Here is a 15,654-nt window from a genome sequence, read left to right as displayed (position 1 = left end):
ATGAGCCATGCATACAGGAGGGGGAATATGAGCCATGCATACAGGGGGGGGGGTGAAATATGAGCCATGCATACAGGGGGGGGGGGGGGAATATGAGCCATGCATACAGGAGGGGGAATATGAGCCATGCATACAGGAGGGGGGGTCATTATACAGTATTGAGCATCATGTGGGATCATTATACAGTATGGAGAACTGTGTGTGGCCATTATACAGTATGGAGCATCATGTGTGGCCGTTATACAGTATTGAGCATCATGTGGGATCATTATACAGTATGGAGCACTGTGTGGCCATTATACATTATGGAGCATCATGTGTGGCCATTATACACTATGGAGCATCATGTGTGGCCATTATACAGTATTGAGCATCATGTGTGGCCATTATACAGTATTGAGCATCATGTGTGGCCATTATACAGTATTGAGCATCATGTGTGGCCATTATACAGTATTGAGCATCATGTGTGGCCATTATACAGTATGGAGCACTGTCTGTGGCCATATTTTTTTTTGTTTATAATTATTGTATATAAAACAGTGTAATCAGCAGTGCTAAATGGCTGTGGTTGGGACGTGGATATGGGTGTGATTAGTTGTGAAATGGGTGTGGTCAGAGGCGTGGCCTAAAATTTGCCACGGCGCACTACGCGCGCCACACACTTTATACCGCCTTCCCTTCTTCAAAAGTTGGGGGGTATGGTACCGCATTTGCCAGATCAAGGCAACTGCCGCAAATCCCATAGGGAATGAATGAGGCCGAACGCAGTGTTGCCGTAAGTGATCCGTTACGCGGCACATGCAGAAAAACTGCCGGATCTGCTGCAAAAGGCGACTTCCACAGCAGTGATTCTTGCCAAAGTCACTGCCAATAGTGTCACACTCACCAAAGGTGGAGGCAGCACTAAAAGTGCCTAGGGCAGCAGAAACTCTAAATACGGCCCTGGGTGGCAGCGTGTATGAGCGGGTGTGTGGCCTGGGTCGGTGTGTGATTTATGCTCCTGTTACAGCATAGGACAAAGGTTGAATGCTGGACTGAGAGTGGGAGATAGATTAATCCTTGCAGGCACAACCCCAAGTCACGTGTGAGAGCAGGCACGTGACGAATAAGTGACACCACGGAGAAGGGATCCGTGACAATGGGGTTTTGCGGATCGAATCGCACTCTCTCTAGAAGAAGGGATTCTTTTTAGTTTTACTTTATTTTTGGAAAAAAAAAATAAATAAAATCAGTGAAATTCTGCAATTTACTTTCACGTAATAGCCGGACACCTAACGGAAACCCAACAAATCCCATTATAGTCAATAGTGATCTTGAGGAGTCATTTGTGTCCATGTGACTTATCCATCACCCTGTTCCTACTAGGAAAAGTAGACGTTCTAATGCTTGTGTGATACCAGACTTGAAATGTTGCATTTTAAAAGGTGTATAGAAATCTGTGTAGAAAAACTAACAGGGTAATAGCATCAGCTATGGAGAATATTTCTGCACCGAAACCGACAAATGATGTGGATTTTTAACATTTACAAGATGTCAATTCTTTATATGGAATTAACTCTTGGAAAGTTCTGCTGCAAATAAGCTGCACCAGATCTGCTACATGTGAACATGCTGTTAAAATGTGAGAATGACGTATAAATGAAAAATTTGAAGTACAAGATAAATATGCAGGCTGGAGTCATACATCCATGTGTCGCAGTACGGGTACGGACCGTGTTGGCCGCAGGTCTCCTCATCAGACATATATACTTAGGAGTCAGCACTTACCCGCTGATAGTTGTTGGTATAATCCCGGGGAGAAGTGAACTGTGGCTGTGAATAACCGCTGTTTGGAGTGTTGGAGAAGGCAGGGCGGTAGCCATCATAACCTCCTGTTGGTGTGAAAGCCGCAAGATTAAATGCAAATCTACAAGACACAGGCACAATTCTGTGTGTGAATCCTGCCCTGAGGCTCCAGAGAGTAGAGAAAGCAAACCCCACACATGCATTCACCGAAGCTATCACCCTGCTGCGATAAAAGTGGTGGTGAAAATCCGCACAATGCTGCAGGTTTTGCAATTAAAAGCAGAAAATTTCTGAGCATGTGAACGAAATCTGCAAAGTCTCATCTGCTTTGCCTGCTGGTGTGTTCTGCGGCGGATTTTACATGCAAAAAGCCACAGATAAAATCCACAGCATTTTAGTCCAGCTTAGAGAAGCAGCTGCATTGGTCTTGGTCTGACATTTCTTGATATCGAATGCACCATAGCATCATCCGAGGATCAATGCACATCTGAAATGATGGGAGGTTGTTTCTATACATACCTCTGAAACCATTAGATGGCCCTCTGTAGCCATTCATCAAGCCTCTGCTGCCACGCTGTCCGCCCCGGGGCATCCCTCGGTTGTTGTAGAAGGGTTGGGTGTTGCGAGGAAATCCGGCGTTTTGCTGTTGTGCCTGCTGATGCCCAGCAGAGGCTTGGTGAGACTGGTCCGATGCGGCATGGTAAGGGTTTACCACTACAACAGGCGGAGGAAAAGCAATGAGCATCACTGTCTGCCTTATAACCTGCAACTCTGTGTGCATACAGCTTTACATTTCCAGTCACCTGAGCCGTTACCTGTTTGTAGCTGCTCTTGTTGAAGATCAGGTTGTTCCACTTGATGCGGCTGGCCAGGGAAAGATGGATTGTAACCAGCTTGGTACTGGTTCTGTTTAAGCGTTTCTGCCTCATTCACAGGAGGGACAGGAGCATTCATATTAAATACCTAAAAGATTAGAAAAAAACACATTGTAGACTTTTGGATGAAGAAGCGTAAGGAACAATCAAAGCCATCCATCCCCTCCCATCATAATGACTTACAGTCTGCATGGACTGGAATGGAGCAGCATTCACATTGATACCACTGCTGTGCAGCGGCTTGTTGGACCCGGTCTGAAACACCTGAGGTTGGGAAGCAGCAGGAAGCGACGAGGAAGTCTGTGTTGGATCTGCACTTAAGGATAGCGATGCCTGCAAGCAAGACATGCCCATACAGAGACTGATCCTGGAAGGGTGGGAGGCATTTGGATGATCTACAATGGGTGGATGCTACCTGAATTTGCTCCATTGCATCTTTTGGGGACCTCTGTTCCGTGGGATGAGACGTTTGGTACATCTGTGCAGAAGCGGCGTAGCCTTCACTAGTGGAAGATACCATTGGGACCTCCCAAAAAGAAGCAAAGAGGATGTTCAAATTAATAGACAGTTTTAAAGAACTCCTTTGCCAACAAAACGAAGCATATAAATACTGTCGTCCCTCCGTGGAGGGATGAGGGACCTGTGTTGGCCGTGCTCGTGTCCATTACACTGGTTTGTGGGCATTTTTCAGGAGGGCGACCTGCAGATTATTTTAAATGGCAGCACGGACCTCTCGGTTGCACTACAGGAGTCAGCCAGGATGATTCTCCTTGTGCACAGAAAAGGACGGACTGATTCCGGTCTGCGCTGCTATTTAGGAGGAGACTCTGCAGCGCTACGTATTAATGCCCTGTACCATAATATTTTCTATAGAAGGTGCACTTTAACACTATTCAGTGTATCTCACCTGTGTGCTATCTGGGACTTGGCTGGGCTGGGATAGTCTGGTCTCAGGGTGAACTAGAATAAGAAAGAAAAAAAAAAGTTTAGTTACACTCCAGTCCGCTCTAGTACATTTCTTATGTCCCCGGACAAATTGAATGTTCTTAGATAAATTTAAGAAGTATTGACCTGTAATACCTGGCTGACAAACCATCTGTGGCAGATCCAGGCTCTGAGCTGGATTCATGGGTTGTGCAGACACAATGGCCGGGTCAATCGGTTGGTTGTCAAAGTCCAACATAGAGTCCTATGAAGACAGGAGGATGCAAGAGTCCAATATAGGTGATGTGTGGGAAGGTGGAGGGAGAGGGGGTCTTTTTACTAACCTGCATGAAATTGTATGGACCTTGCATTTGGGCCATCAGGTCCTGAACCCTTTGCCTTCGGACAATGGGATCAGGCTGAACTTGAGGGATAGCATTTAGCGGAAGGGTCTCGGGATTCGGAGGGGATGCAGCCTGCTGTTGCTGGAGTGAGTTCACAACCTTTAAAAATTAAAAAAAAGGACAAATTTTATTATTTTATTTTTTTTTACTGCAAAAACAAAGCTGATCAGTCTAGTAAAGTCTCCCCCCCAAAAAGGTAACACCCATTTACCATAAATTAAGCCTGCCGCGTTAATGTGCAGCAAGTCGTGTAAACTCAGGAATCCAGCTTATAAGGTGCCTGCGCATTTGTGAAAATACAGCAAGTTGTATTTTAAATCCCTTTACGGCCCATGACATATAGGTAGGTTGTCCCAAAGCCTTTGATGCTGCTCTGGCGCTGAGCCTGCATCTTTCCCAGCACATGACAGCTGATCTGAGCCCATCACGTGATCGCGTGGCGCCAATGAGTCATGACAGCCGGGGGTTTGCAGATGAGCCCCGTGCCCGTCATTGTGAGTCTCCTGTGAACGCTGACCCGTGGACATAAGCATTTATGTCGCAGCTTCATATCTCTTCAGGGAACTATTGAAGCCAGTAAAAAAAAAAAAATTGTTTAAAAAAAAAAAAAAACATAAGTTCAAATCACTTCCCTTTTGTCCCATTGAAAATGACAAATGGCATAATGACAAAAAAAAGCGCCAGAATTCCATTTTTTTGGTTGCCGCAACATTGCAATGAAATGCGATAAAAACAATGTATCTACTCCAAGATGGTATCAATAAAAATGTCAGCTTGGTGCACAAAAAATAAGTCCTCACACAGTCCCAGATCAAAAAAAAATGTAAATGCTACAGATCCTGGAAAATGTCGCCTTTTTTCCCCCCTTACAAACTTTGGAATTTTTCTTCACCACTTACGGTAAATAAAAAAGAACCTACACATGTTTGATATCTATGAACTTGTAATGACCTGGAGAATCACAATGGCAGGTCAGTTTTACTATATAGTTAACATGGTAAATATTTAAAAAAAAACAAAACACAAATGTGGAATTGCACTTTTTTTTTGCAATTTCACCACACCGACATTTTTTGCCTGCTTTCCAGTACACAATGTGGTAAATTCAATGGTGTCATTCAAACGTAAATGCTAAAACTGGAAAAATTGGGAGTTGGTGTAGGGGTTAATAATGTGCGAAATGCATAAAAAAAAATATAAAGAAGAGGGGAAAAACTAAAGAAATAAAATGTACTAACTACTTTTGAAAGCTTTGATGGTTACGCTTTTTGAAGGGTGGGAATGAGCCGCACTTACTTCTACAGTTTCTACTGTCCAGTCATCAACTTGTTCCTTCTCGCTGCTGAACTGGCTTTCTGCCATGAACTGTCTGTTCACAAACTGTAGGATAAAAAAAGCAAGATGGCTCCACAAGCAAACTACATAAATCGTCTGTCTGTGGACAGGAGGCTTAAAAAAAAAAAGACAAAAGCAGGAATCTGAAAGTCTAAAACCACCCAGAAAATAGTAACAAAAAAGCATCAGACAAGCCCTCGCCCACCGTTCCAAGGATAGAAGAACTTTCACCGAACACAAGTGACTGATAACTTTACGCCACTGTTTAATTCACAAGATGAAAACAAAGGAAAACCTTACAGGAGTCATGAGATTTTCTGTATATGATCATGCCTGTATGGGGACGGCGCAAATGTTCCACCCCAGAACTGCATGCAGGAAAACCACAGTATTTTACAGTAGCAGCATTTTTGTAAAATCTCATCCTCATGCTGCCGTAAGACAAAAAAAAAAAAAAGAGAGGGATTTTTGGTACTCACCGTTAAATCTCTTTCTTGGAGCCTTCATTGGGGGACACAGATAACCGTGGGTGTATGCTGCTGCTGCTAGGAGGCTGACACTATGCAAAAAAGGAAAAAAACAATAGCCCCTCCCCGGCAGTATACACCCACCGACAGTCACTGAGCACCTCAGTTGGTGAAAAAAGCAGTAGGAGAAACAACAATAACTGAGAACACACCAACTCAATCAGGACTTGTAGGCCCAAACACGATACCAAGAACAAATAACCAGGGAGGGTGCTGTGTCCCCCAATGAAGGCTCCAAGAAAGAGATTTTACGGTGAGTACCAAAAATCCCTCTATCTTTATCGCTTCATTGGGGGACACATAACCGTGAGACTTCCAAAAGCAGTCCCGGAAAAGGGTGGGTAGAAAGGAAGCGAGAAAAGGACTCAGTTCGGCCAGTGTGCAACCTCCGCCTGCAGTACCTTCCTACCAAAACCTGCATCTGACGAGGTCTGGGTATGAACCCTGTAGAACCTCGTGAACGTATGTAAAGACGACCAGGTGGCAGCCTTGCAAACCTGCAAAGCGGAGGCCTGGTGACGAACAGCCCAGGAAGCACCGACAGCTCTGGTGGAGTGGGCCCGTACCCCAGGAGGGGGCTGTGTCTCTCGAGCACGGTAGGATTCCGTTATAGCAGAACGAATCCAGAGAGAAATAATGGATTTGGACGCTTGAAGGCCTTTCCGGCGACCCTCAGCAATGACAAACAGAGAGTCGGATATGCGAAAATGGGCAGTTCTAGAAAGATAGATCCGAACGGCCCTGACAACATCAAGCTTGTGAAGAGACCTTTCCAAGGGGTGAACAGGAGAAGGGCAAAAAGAAGGAAGAATGATATCCTCATTGCTGTGGAAAGTGGAAACCACCTTGGGAAGAAATTCGGGGACAGGTCTTAGAACGACCTTGTCCTGATGAAGAATCAGGAAGGGGGAGCGGCAGGATAATGCTGCCAACTCGGAAACTCTTCTAATTGAAGTGATGGCAATGAGGAAGGCCACCTTCCAGGAAAGAAAGGAAAAAGAGACGTCCTGAAGCGGTTCAAAAGGAACGGTCTGAAGGGCACTGAGAACCAAAATTGAGGTCCCAATGTTCCAGCGGAGGACGAAAAGGACGAGCAAGATGAGCAACTCCTTTCAGAAAAGTCTTCACTTGAGAGACGGAAGCCAAGTCCCTTTGGAAAAGAATGGACAAGGCGGAAACTTGACCCTTTAGGGTACTGAGGGACAAACCCGAGTCGAGACCCGACATGTCGTGTGTCTCGCACCAGCGGAAGAAAGCCTTCCAGTACCTGTGGTAAATGCGAGAAGAAGCTGGCTTCCTGGCTCTGATCATGGTCTGTATGACCTGATGAGAAAAACCAGACTCCCTCAGAACCGCGGCCTCAACAGCCATGCCGTTAAATGCAGGGACTGAGAACTGGAAGTGTGGGCCCTGTGAGAGAAGATCTGAGCGGTCTGGGAGTCTCCAAGGGGTATCCGCGAGCATGTTGACCAGCTCCGCGTACCAGGGGCGCCTTGGCCAGTGTGGAGCTATGAGTATGAACCGGAATCCCCTCTAACTTTATCTTTTTTACTACCCTTGGGATCAAGGGAAGTGGGGGAAACAGGTAAGGAATCAGAAACAGCGACCATGGGATTACCAGGGCGTCGTGGCAGATGGCCAGAGGGTCCCGGGATCTGGCGACAAACTGAGGAACCTTGTGGTTCATCCGAGACGCCATAAGGTCGACGTCTGGGGTGCCCCAACGAAGACAAATCTGGTCGAATACTGAGGGATGGAGAGACCACTCGCACGCCGCCAGGCCCTGGTGGCTGAGGAAGTCGGCTGCCCAATTTTCGACGCCCGGAATGTGGACAGCTGAAATGACCGGAATGTGACGTTCCACCCAATGAAGTATCCTTGCTGCCTCTGCCAATACCTGACTGCCGCGCGTCCCGCCCTGGTGGTTTAAGTATGCCACGGCCGTGGCGTTGTCCGACTGGATGCGGACGGGACGACCGGCCAGGAGTGATTGCCAGTGGAGTAGGGCAAGGAAGATTGCTCTGATCTCCAGTAAGTTGATAGGAAGAAGAGCCTCCTGGTGGGTCCAGCGACCCTGCGCTGTGAGATGTCGGAACACCGCTCCCCAATTGAACAGGCTGGCATCTGTGGTGATGACCTGCCACTGAAGCGGAAGGAAAGACCTCCCTCTGAGGAGCGATGAAGACAGGGTCCACCAGGTCAGTGACTGCCGAACCTGCCGAGGCAGACGAACGGGGCGGTCCAGTGAGGTCGTGGATCTGTTCCAAGTGGAGAGAAGAAACAGTTGGAGGGGACGTGTGTGGAATTGGGCAAAGGGAACGGCTTGAATGGTTCGAGTAGAACCCCGAAAAAGGCTCGTTTGAAGGGACAGGAACGACTACGCCAGCTGTGACCAGGGAAGAGATGGCCTGAAGAAACCCGGGCAGTTGAGAGGGTTGCCTTGGTGGACGAGAGAGGAAGAAACGATTTTCCGGAAGGGAAGAAAATTCGATCTTGTAACGGAAGGTAACTACCTCTCTGACCCAGGCGTCGCTGACTACAGACAGCCAGGCGTCCCGGAAGGAAAGAAGTCTGCCTCCCACCCTGGAAGTCATCTCAGGTGGGGGCGACCCGTCACTTGGAACGAAATCTATCGGAACGGGAGCCAGAGGACCTGAAAGGTTGGCTCTTAGTTCTCCATCTGGGGGCAGGCTTGTAAGAGGGTCTCCTCCGCTCTCCTGAAGCGGAAGGTTGCTCCTGCTGGGAAGAGGAGTCAGAGGTCCGAAATTGACAAAAGTGCCTAAAAGGCCTAGGGCCCTTTTTATTGAAGAAGCGTTTCGGTCTAGACTGAGGGAGGGAAGTACTTTTTCCTCCCGTGCCATCAGAAATGATCTAGTCTAAGCGAAAGCCAAAGAGTCTGGAACCCTGAAAGGCTAGGTTGGTGAGAGACTTCTTAGAAGTTTTATCTGCGCTCCATGCTTTGAGCCAAAGAATGCGGCGTATAGCAATGATGTTGATACTTGCCCTTGCGGAACAGGCCGCTGCATCCAAGGAGGCAGCCAAAACATATTTGCCCGCGTGGCCAATCTGGTCCGCCAAATCAGCCAGTTCCTGTGGGGAAGCCGAAGCCAAAATGCCTCGCCGAAGAATCTTAGCCCAGGCGGAAATGGCCTTTGCCACCCAGGTGGAGGCGAAACTGGGGCAGAGGGAAGCTCCTGATGCCTCGAAAGCTGATTTGGCTAGAGTCTCAATCTGTCTGTCCGTAGCGTCTTTAAGCGACGCACCGTCAGGTAAGGACAGGATCGTCTTGGATGAAAGACGGGAAACCGGCGGGTCCACCTTTGGAGATTCTGCCCATTTGGCAAGAAGGTCAGCACTAAACGGGTATAATACGTCCAGGTGTTTTCTACCTGGGAAGCGCTTCTCAGGATGTTCCCAGTGCTTAGACAGGGTAGACTTAAATTTCTTGTGATTGGGAAAGGAGCGAGAAGGACGCTTGACCCGTTTGAAGGAGACAGAAGGATCCTGTGAGGGAACCTCGTCCTGTTTAAGCTTAAGAGTTTGGGAGATAGCCAAGATGAGACTATCCACAATAGCCTGTATACCAGACGTCTGGTCTGATTCAGAGTCAGACCCGGACTGGGAATCTATGTCTGACCCAAGGTCCTCCTCCGAAGAGTGGAATTGGGAAGAGGTGAGCAGCTTGGGAACTGCTGAGGGACCCAGAGAGCTGGAAGAGGAGCCAGACAGGGACCTCTTTCTAGAACTGCCGGCCGGAGCGCTCTTCTGAGGGTCAATAACAGGTGCGTGCGACTCGCCATGACAGACGGTCGGAGCACTGGTGGCTGTAGCTAGATGCGGAAGTCGTTCAAGCGCCTGGACCAGAGATTGGGATACTTCAGTGAAGTCAAGTCAGAGACTGACTGGGACATAGCAACTGCCCACTCTGGGGGAGGGGGAGTGCACTCATCCCGAGGTACGGAAGCTTCCTGCGGAGCAGACATGGTAGGCGGACTGCAGGATTGGCAGAAGGGTGACGACTGACCTGCTGACCACTTTTTCTTGCAGCGTGAGCAAGCGTAATGAATGATGGTGGGTTTGGAAACAGAAGCCCCAATAGAGTTGGACATATATAAGCTGTGAGCTTATACTAAGAAAAAAAGGGTTGGAAAGCTGTGCCTGTGTTAAGTCTAAACTACTGCAGCGCTGCCTCCGGAGTAGGATATACTGCAGGGGAGGGTTGCTAGGGTACGGATGAAAGCCAACCGTACAGGAAGGAAAGAGCTGCAGCTGAGCCAGTATCTGTGCCCCCCGAGTGGAGTAGCGTCCGGATAGGAATGGATGAATGAATCCAGGATGGAGGAATAGAGGCCTCGTGGGGAAGGGGGGGGGGGGGGGGGGGGGGGAAGGGTGGTTAAGCGCACAGCAAATGACCGAGAAGGGAGAAACCCCTGATAGGTCCAGCGGCAGAAGGGGGCGTGTGAGCTGTATTAAAATATCACTGGGTGCCAAGAAAGGGAGGGCAATTAGGAGGCATGGCCGACCGGCCCGAACTGAGGGAAATTGAAAGTAAAAAAGGGGAGCCGCGGCGCTGAATGGACAACGCATGGAATAGACGGCAGGGCAGCGCTCACGGATCCAGGGGAGGGAAGGAAGCCAGCGTGTAATACAAACAACAATCCCCTTCCCCCGGATATATCTTCATTACCTTGATCTTCAGAGCTGTATGAGGGTCGTCCAGGGGCCCAAGGGAAGGCAGGGAAGCTGGAGAGAAGAACCCTTTTCCAGGAGACGGCATCAACCCCCTTAAGGTACCGTCACACTCAGCAACTTTGCAAAGAGAACGACAACAATCCGTGACGTTGCAGCGTCCTGGATAGCGATCTCGTTGTGTTTGACACGCAGCAGCGATCTGGATCCCACTGTGCCATCGCTGGTCGGAGCTAGAAGTCCAGAACTTTACTTCGTCGCCAGGTCGGCGTGTATCGTCATGTTTGACATCAAAAGCAACGACGCCAGCAATGAACATAGGGGGCGTCGCAGCGTCTCCTTCTAGCCAGTCGGTACACTCCGGCTGTTTGACATGGAGCTAACAACCAGCGAGAAGGAGAAGTGAGTCGCCGTTACGTCACTGGATCGCTCCTGCATCGTTCTGGAGCTGCTGTGTTTGATGTCTCTACAGCGACCTAAACAGCGACGCTCCAGCGATCTAGTTTAGGTCGGCTCGTTGTCTATATCGCCGCAGTGTCGCTGAGTGTGACGGTACCTTTAGGGAAAAAGGGAGGGGGGGGGGGGTCACCGCTGGTGACTACCGTCTCCCTCTCAGCCCTGTCCGAGGAGAGGGGTGAGGAGGAAATTCGGCTAGGACCGGCCACCAAACTCACCCTGAGGCACCAATGAAGGCACAGGGGAGAAATGTCCTGCCAGCAGGCCTGAGTGTTGCGATGTGGGTGACACCACACTGCTCGCTCAGCCGCTAATAATGGGAAGGCAGAGTGAATTAACACCCTGATTCCCTAAAAGCTGAATCTGGAAAACAAAATAAATACTTAGTAAAAACACAACAAACCTGCGAAAGCAAAAAATGATTAGCTGTGGATCTGGGAGATCCAGGTCCGCCTCCTACAGACACTAAGCACAAACTGAGGTGCTCAGTGCCTGTCGGTGGGTGTATACTGCCGGGGAGGAGCTATTGTTCTTTTCCTTTTTTGCATAGTGTCAGCCTCCTAGCAGCAGCAGCATACACCCACGGTTATCTGTGTCCCCCAATGAAGCGATAAAGAAATCTGAGCTGCACTCCGTCATCTAAAGTCACTGAACCGGCACGTCCATTTAAATGGGGGACTCTGGGACCCGGTTTCTCGTGGTCTGAGCAGTTGGATCACCAGCGATCAGACCAACCCTTTTAAGGTGGTTTCATTTAATGAAACCTTGAAACCACAGAGGCAATATCTCCAGCAGGATAAGGCTATGTGCCCACATTGCGGATTTTGCTGCGGATCCGCAGTGGTTTTGACGCTGCGGATTCGCAGCAGTTTTCCATGCGTTGTACAGTACCATGTTAACCTATGGAAATCAAAATTCGCTGTGCACATGCTGCGGAAAATTCTGCATGGAAACGTTGCTGATTATTTTCCGTAGCATGTCAATTCTTTGTGCAGATTCCGCAGCGTTTTATACTTAATCCATTATAGGATTCTGCAGGTGTGAAAAAACAGGTGAAATCCGTGGAAAACCCGCAGGTAAAGCAGGTCAATTTTACCTGCGGATTCTGCGAAATCCGCAACATGTGCACATACCCTTAAAATTCACCTCCCCCACCTGATCTGTAGGAGCCATCATCCTGGGAAGCATTTTCATGTCAGCACAAATGCTATCACTAGTGTGTAAAGGGTGGATGTAAGTAAGAGCTGCCATTATCTGACAGCTATAGTTTTAGACAGTCTGGCAATTTTTCTCCCCAATCGGCTGTGACTCCAGACTCCTTCTTTCTGCAGCGCTGACCGTTCTGGATGCACTTTTTATTTGCTACCGGCATCAGCACAAGTCAGTCCGAGAATCTCCGTGGAAAAGCCCTTACCTCGGTGGACTCGACTTCAGTGGGCTCAGCATATTCCTCCACAGGTTCTGGTTCTAGGCAGAATGAAAAAGAAAAAAAAAAACACATTAGGAGAAAAATACGACTAAACACAAAGCTGTTTTAACTTTTCAATTTTTGGCTATTTTGCAGCAATTTTGTGATACTGTTGAGAAAAAAAACAATGTGGCGATGCCGTTATATTACAGGGGTATTCTCATCCTCCAAAGTGGGGACAGATCGCCAACAATGGGTGTTACTCAGTGGTCAACGGGGCTCTTGGAACTGACTGCATGGCCGCCGTGTAGGAATATACAGCGAGATGGATGCAGAGCTACATCAGCTTTATTTTCGGGGGGACTCCAGCGGATATCGACCCTAATAAAGTGACGGCACACCAATGATACGTCACCACTTTCTAAAACGTATCATCCAAGGAAAAGAGGGATTTTTGGTTCTTACCGTAATATCTCTTTCTTGGAGCCTTCATTGGGGGACACAGGTAACCATGGGTGTATGCTGCTGTCGCTAGGAGGCTGACACTATGCAAATAAAGAAGGAGTAACTCCTCCCCGGCAGTATACACCCTCCGACAGGCACCAGGCAACTCAGTTGGTGCAAAAGCAATAGTAGGAACAAGTAATATCAAACTCAACCTATGTACCAACCCACAACAACGGCACGTTAGCCAACACGGTACAACTTAAAGGGAGGGTGCTGTGTCCCCCAATGAAGGCTCCAAGAAAGAGATTTTACGGTAACAACCAAAAATCCCTCTTTCTTTCTCGCTTCATTGGGGGACACAGGTAACCATGGGACGTCCAAAAGCAGTCCCCAGGGAGGGATATTCCGCAGAAAAAGAGGAGTTAGGTCGGCCGGTGAGAAACCGCCGCCTGCAGTATCTTCCTACCCAGGCTCGCATCCGCAGAAACCTGAGTATGCACCTTGTAGAATTTTACAAAGGTGTGAATGGATGACCATGTTGCGGCCTTGCAAACCTGCGAGGCCGAAGCTTGGTGACGAACTGCCCAGGAAGCTCCCACGGCCCGGGTAGAGTGAGCCATCACCCCCGAAGGAGGCCGCTTGTCTTGAACACGGTATGCCTCCAGAACCGCCGAACGGATCCAACGAGCAACTGTGGACTTGGAGGCGGGGAGCCCCTTTCGACAACCTTCCGAGACGATGAACAGAGAATCGGCCTGACGAAAGGAAGCAGTTCTGGCAAGATAGATCCGGATAGCCCTGACCACATCCAACTTGTGAAGAGATTTCTCCAAGGGATAAACCGGGGAAGGGCACAAGGAAGGGAGGACAATGTCCTCATTGATGTGAAAGGCTGAGACTACCTTCGGTAAGAAGGAAGGAACCGGTCGAAGAATCACCTTGTTCTGGTGCAGGACTACAAAGGGGAAGAGATAGGACAACGTTGCCAGTTCAGAGACTCTCCTAATCGAGGTGATGGCGACCAAGAAGGCTACCTTCCAAGATAGAAGCTAGAAGGAAATGTCCTGAATAGGTTCAAAAGGCACACGCTGGAGAGAGTCTAACACGAGGTTGAGATCCCAAGGCTCGACAGGAGGATGATAAGGGAGAGCTATATGCGAGACCCCCTGAATAAAGGTCCTCACCTGAGGAAGGGAGGCTATGTCTCTTTGAAAAAGGATGGATAGAGCAGAAATCTGACCCTTCAAGGTGCTAAGGGAAAGTCCCGAATCGAGACCAGCTTGAAGAAAACTGAGAAGGGATGGAAGGGAAAAGGTCATAGGAAACAGACTGTTGACCTCGCACCATCGGGAAAAGGCCTTCCAACATCTGTGGTAGATAAGCGAGGAAGCCGGTTTTCTCGCCCTTATCATAGTCTGGATGACGCTGTGAGAAAAGCCCGCGTCCTTCAGGACCGCAGCCTCAACGGCCATACCATTAAATTCAGAGACCGAGAATTCGGGTGGAAGAGAAGCCCCTGCGAAAGAAGGTCCGGTAAATCCGGTAGCCTCCATGGAACGTCCGATAGCATGTTCACCAGTTCCGCGTACCAGGCCCTGCGAGGCCAATCTGGAGCTACCAAGAGCACGGGGACCCCTTCCGACTTGATCTTTTTGACGATTCTCGGGATCAAGGGGAGGGGTGGGAACAGATAGGGCATCTGGAACTGGGCCCATGAGATCACGAGAGCGTCGCATCCGACAGCCATCGGATCCCGAGATCTTGGCTGAAGATTGAGGGAAGGAGAGACCACTCGCCCGCCACGATGCCTTGGCGACTTAGAAAGTTGGCTTCCCAATTGTCCACCCCTGGGATGTGGACGGCTGAGAGAGCGGGAACGTGGCTCTCCGTCCAACGCAGAATCTTTGCCACTTCCGTCATGACTTGACTGCTGCAAGTCCCTCCCTGATGGTTTATGTAGGCCACGGCTGTGGCGTTGTCCGACTGAACGCGGACCGGCTTTCCCGAGAGGAGGGACTGCCAGCGGACGAGGGCTAGGAAGATGGCTCTGATTTCCAAGAGGTTGATCGGAAGACGTGCCTCTTGAACAGTCCAGCGGCCCTGGGCCGTGAGATGGAGAAAGACCGCTCCCCAACCCTGGAGACTGGCGTCGGTGGCGATAACCTGCCAGCGGGGAGGGAGAAAAGACCTCTTGCGCAGAATGGAGGTGGACAGCGTCCACCAAGAGAGGGACTGTTTCACCTTGGAAGAGAGGGGAAACGGGCAGTCCAGGGAAAGCGGATTCCTGTCCCAGGCAGTTAGAAGGCAGTTGGAACTGAGCATAGGGGACCGCTTCCATAGAAGCGACCATTTTCCCCAGAACCCTCATGGCGAGGCGGAGGGACGGAGGGTTCGGGCCCTTTAGTGCTCTGACACCCCGACGAAGAGAAAGGAACTTCTCCTTGGGAAGGAAGACCTGAGCCTGAGAGGTGTCGAATTCCATGCCCAGGAATTCCAAACGTTGGGTTGGAATCAAGGATGACTTCTGGTAGTTGATTATCCAACCGAGGCGAATGAGAGTGTCCAGAGTAAGCTGGAGGCTCTGGCTGCAATCCTGACGGGACAAACCCTTGATCAAGAGGTCGTCGAGGTATGAAATTACCAGAATCCCCTTTGAACGTAGAATGGCCATGACCGCTGCCATGACCTTCGTAAAGACCCTGGGAGCAGACGCCAGCCCGAAGGGAAGAGCCGTGAACTGGTAATGATGTTCTTGGATCGCGAACCGAAGAAACCACTGATGCTGTACGCAAATCGGAACG

General features: G+C 49.4%; 1 protein-coding gene across 2 annotated transcripts in view; it reads right to left on the bottom strand.

The window, feature by feature from the left end:
• Positions 1 to 15,654, bottom strand: part of CAPRIN1 (cell cycle associated protein 1) — a 48,794-nt gene that overhangs the window by 13,185 nt on the left and 19,955 nt on the right. Inside the window, exons 8-17 of one of the 2 annotated variants that reach the window (XM_077287014.1) lie at positions 12,413 to 12,465; positions 5,288 to 5,371; positions 3,932 to 4,090; positions 3,735 to 3,852; positions 3,571 to 3,623; positions 3,079 to 3,189; positions 2,847 to 2,996; positions 2,604 to 2,751; positions 2,308 to 2,502; positions 1,771 to 1,874 (exon numbers count right to left, since the gene is read on the bottom strand). In XM_077287014.1, coding sequence (XP_077143129.1) covers positions 1,771 to 1,874; positions 2,308 to 2,502; positions 2,604 to 2,751; positions 2,847 to 2,996; positions 3,079 to 3,189; positions 3,571 to 3,623; positions 3,735 to 3,852; positions 3,932 to 4,090; positions 5,288 to 5,371; positions 12,413 to 12,465 — 1,175 coding nt within the window. The remainder of the gene's footprint in view (positions 1 to 1,770; positions 1,875 to 2,307; positions 2,503 to 2,603; positions 2,752 to 2,846; positions 2,997 to 3,078; positions 3,190 to 3,570; positions 3,624 to 3,734; positions 3,853 to 3,931; positions 4,091 to 5,287; positions 5,372 to 12,412; positions 12,466 to 15,654) is intronic. The other variant, XM_077287015.1, reaches the window with a different exon arrangement.

This window comes from Ranitomeya variabilis, chromosome 2, assembly GCF_051348905.1.
Source record: "Ranitomeya variabilis isolate aRanVar5 chromosome 2, aRanVar5.hap1, whole genome shotgun sequence".
NCBI classification, from domain to species: Eukaryota; Metazoa; Chordata; class Amphibia; order Anura; family Dendrobatidae; genus Ranitomeya; species Ranitomeya variabilis.
The sequence above is the reverse complement of the archived record's forward strand: the minus strand, read 5'-3'. Positions and strand labels throughout refer to the sequence as shown.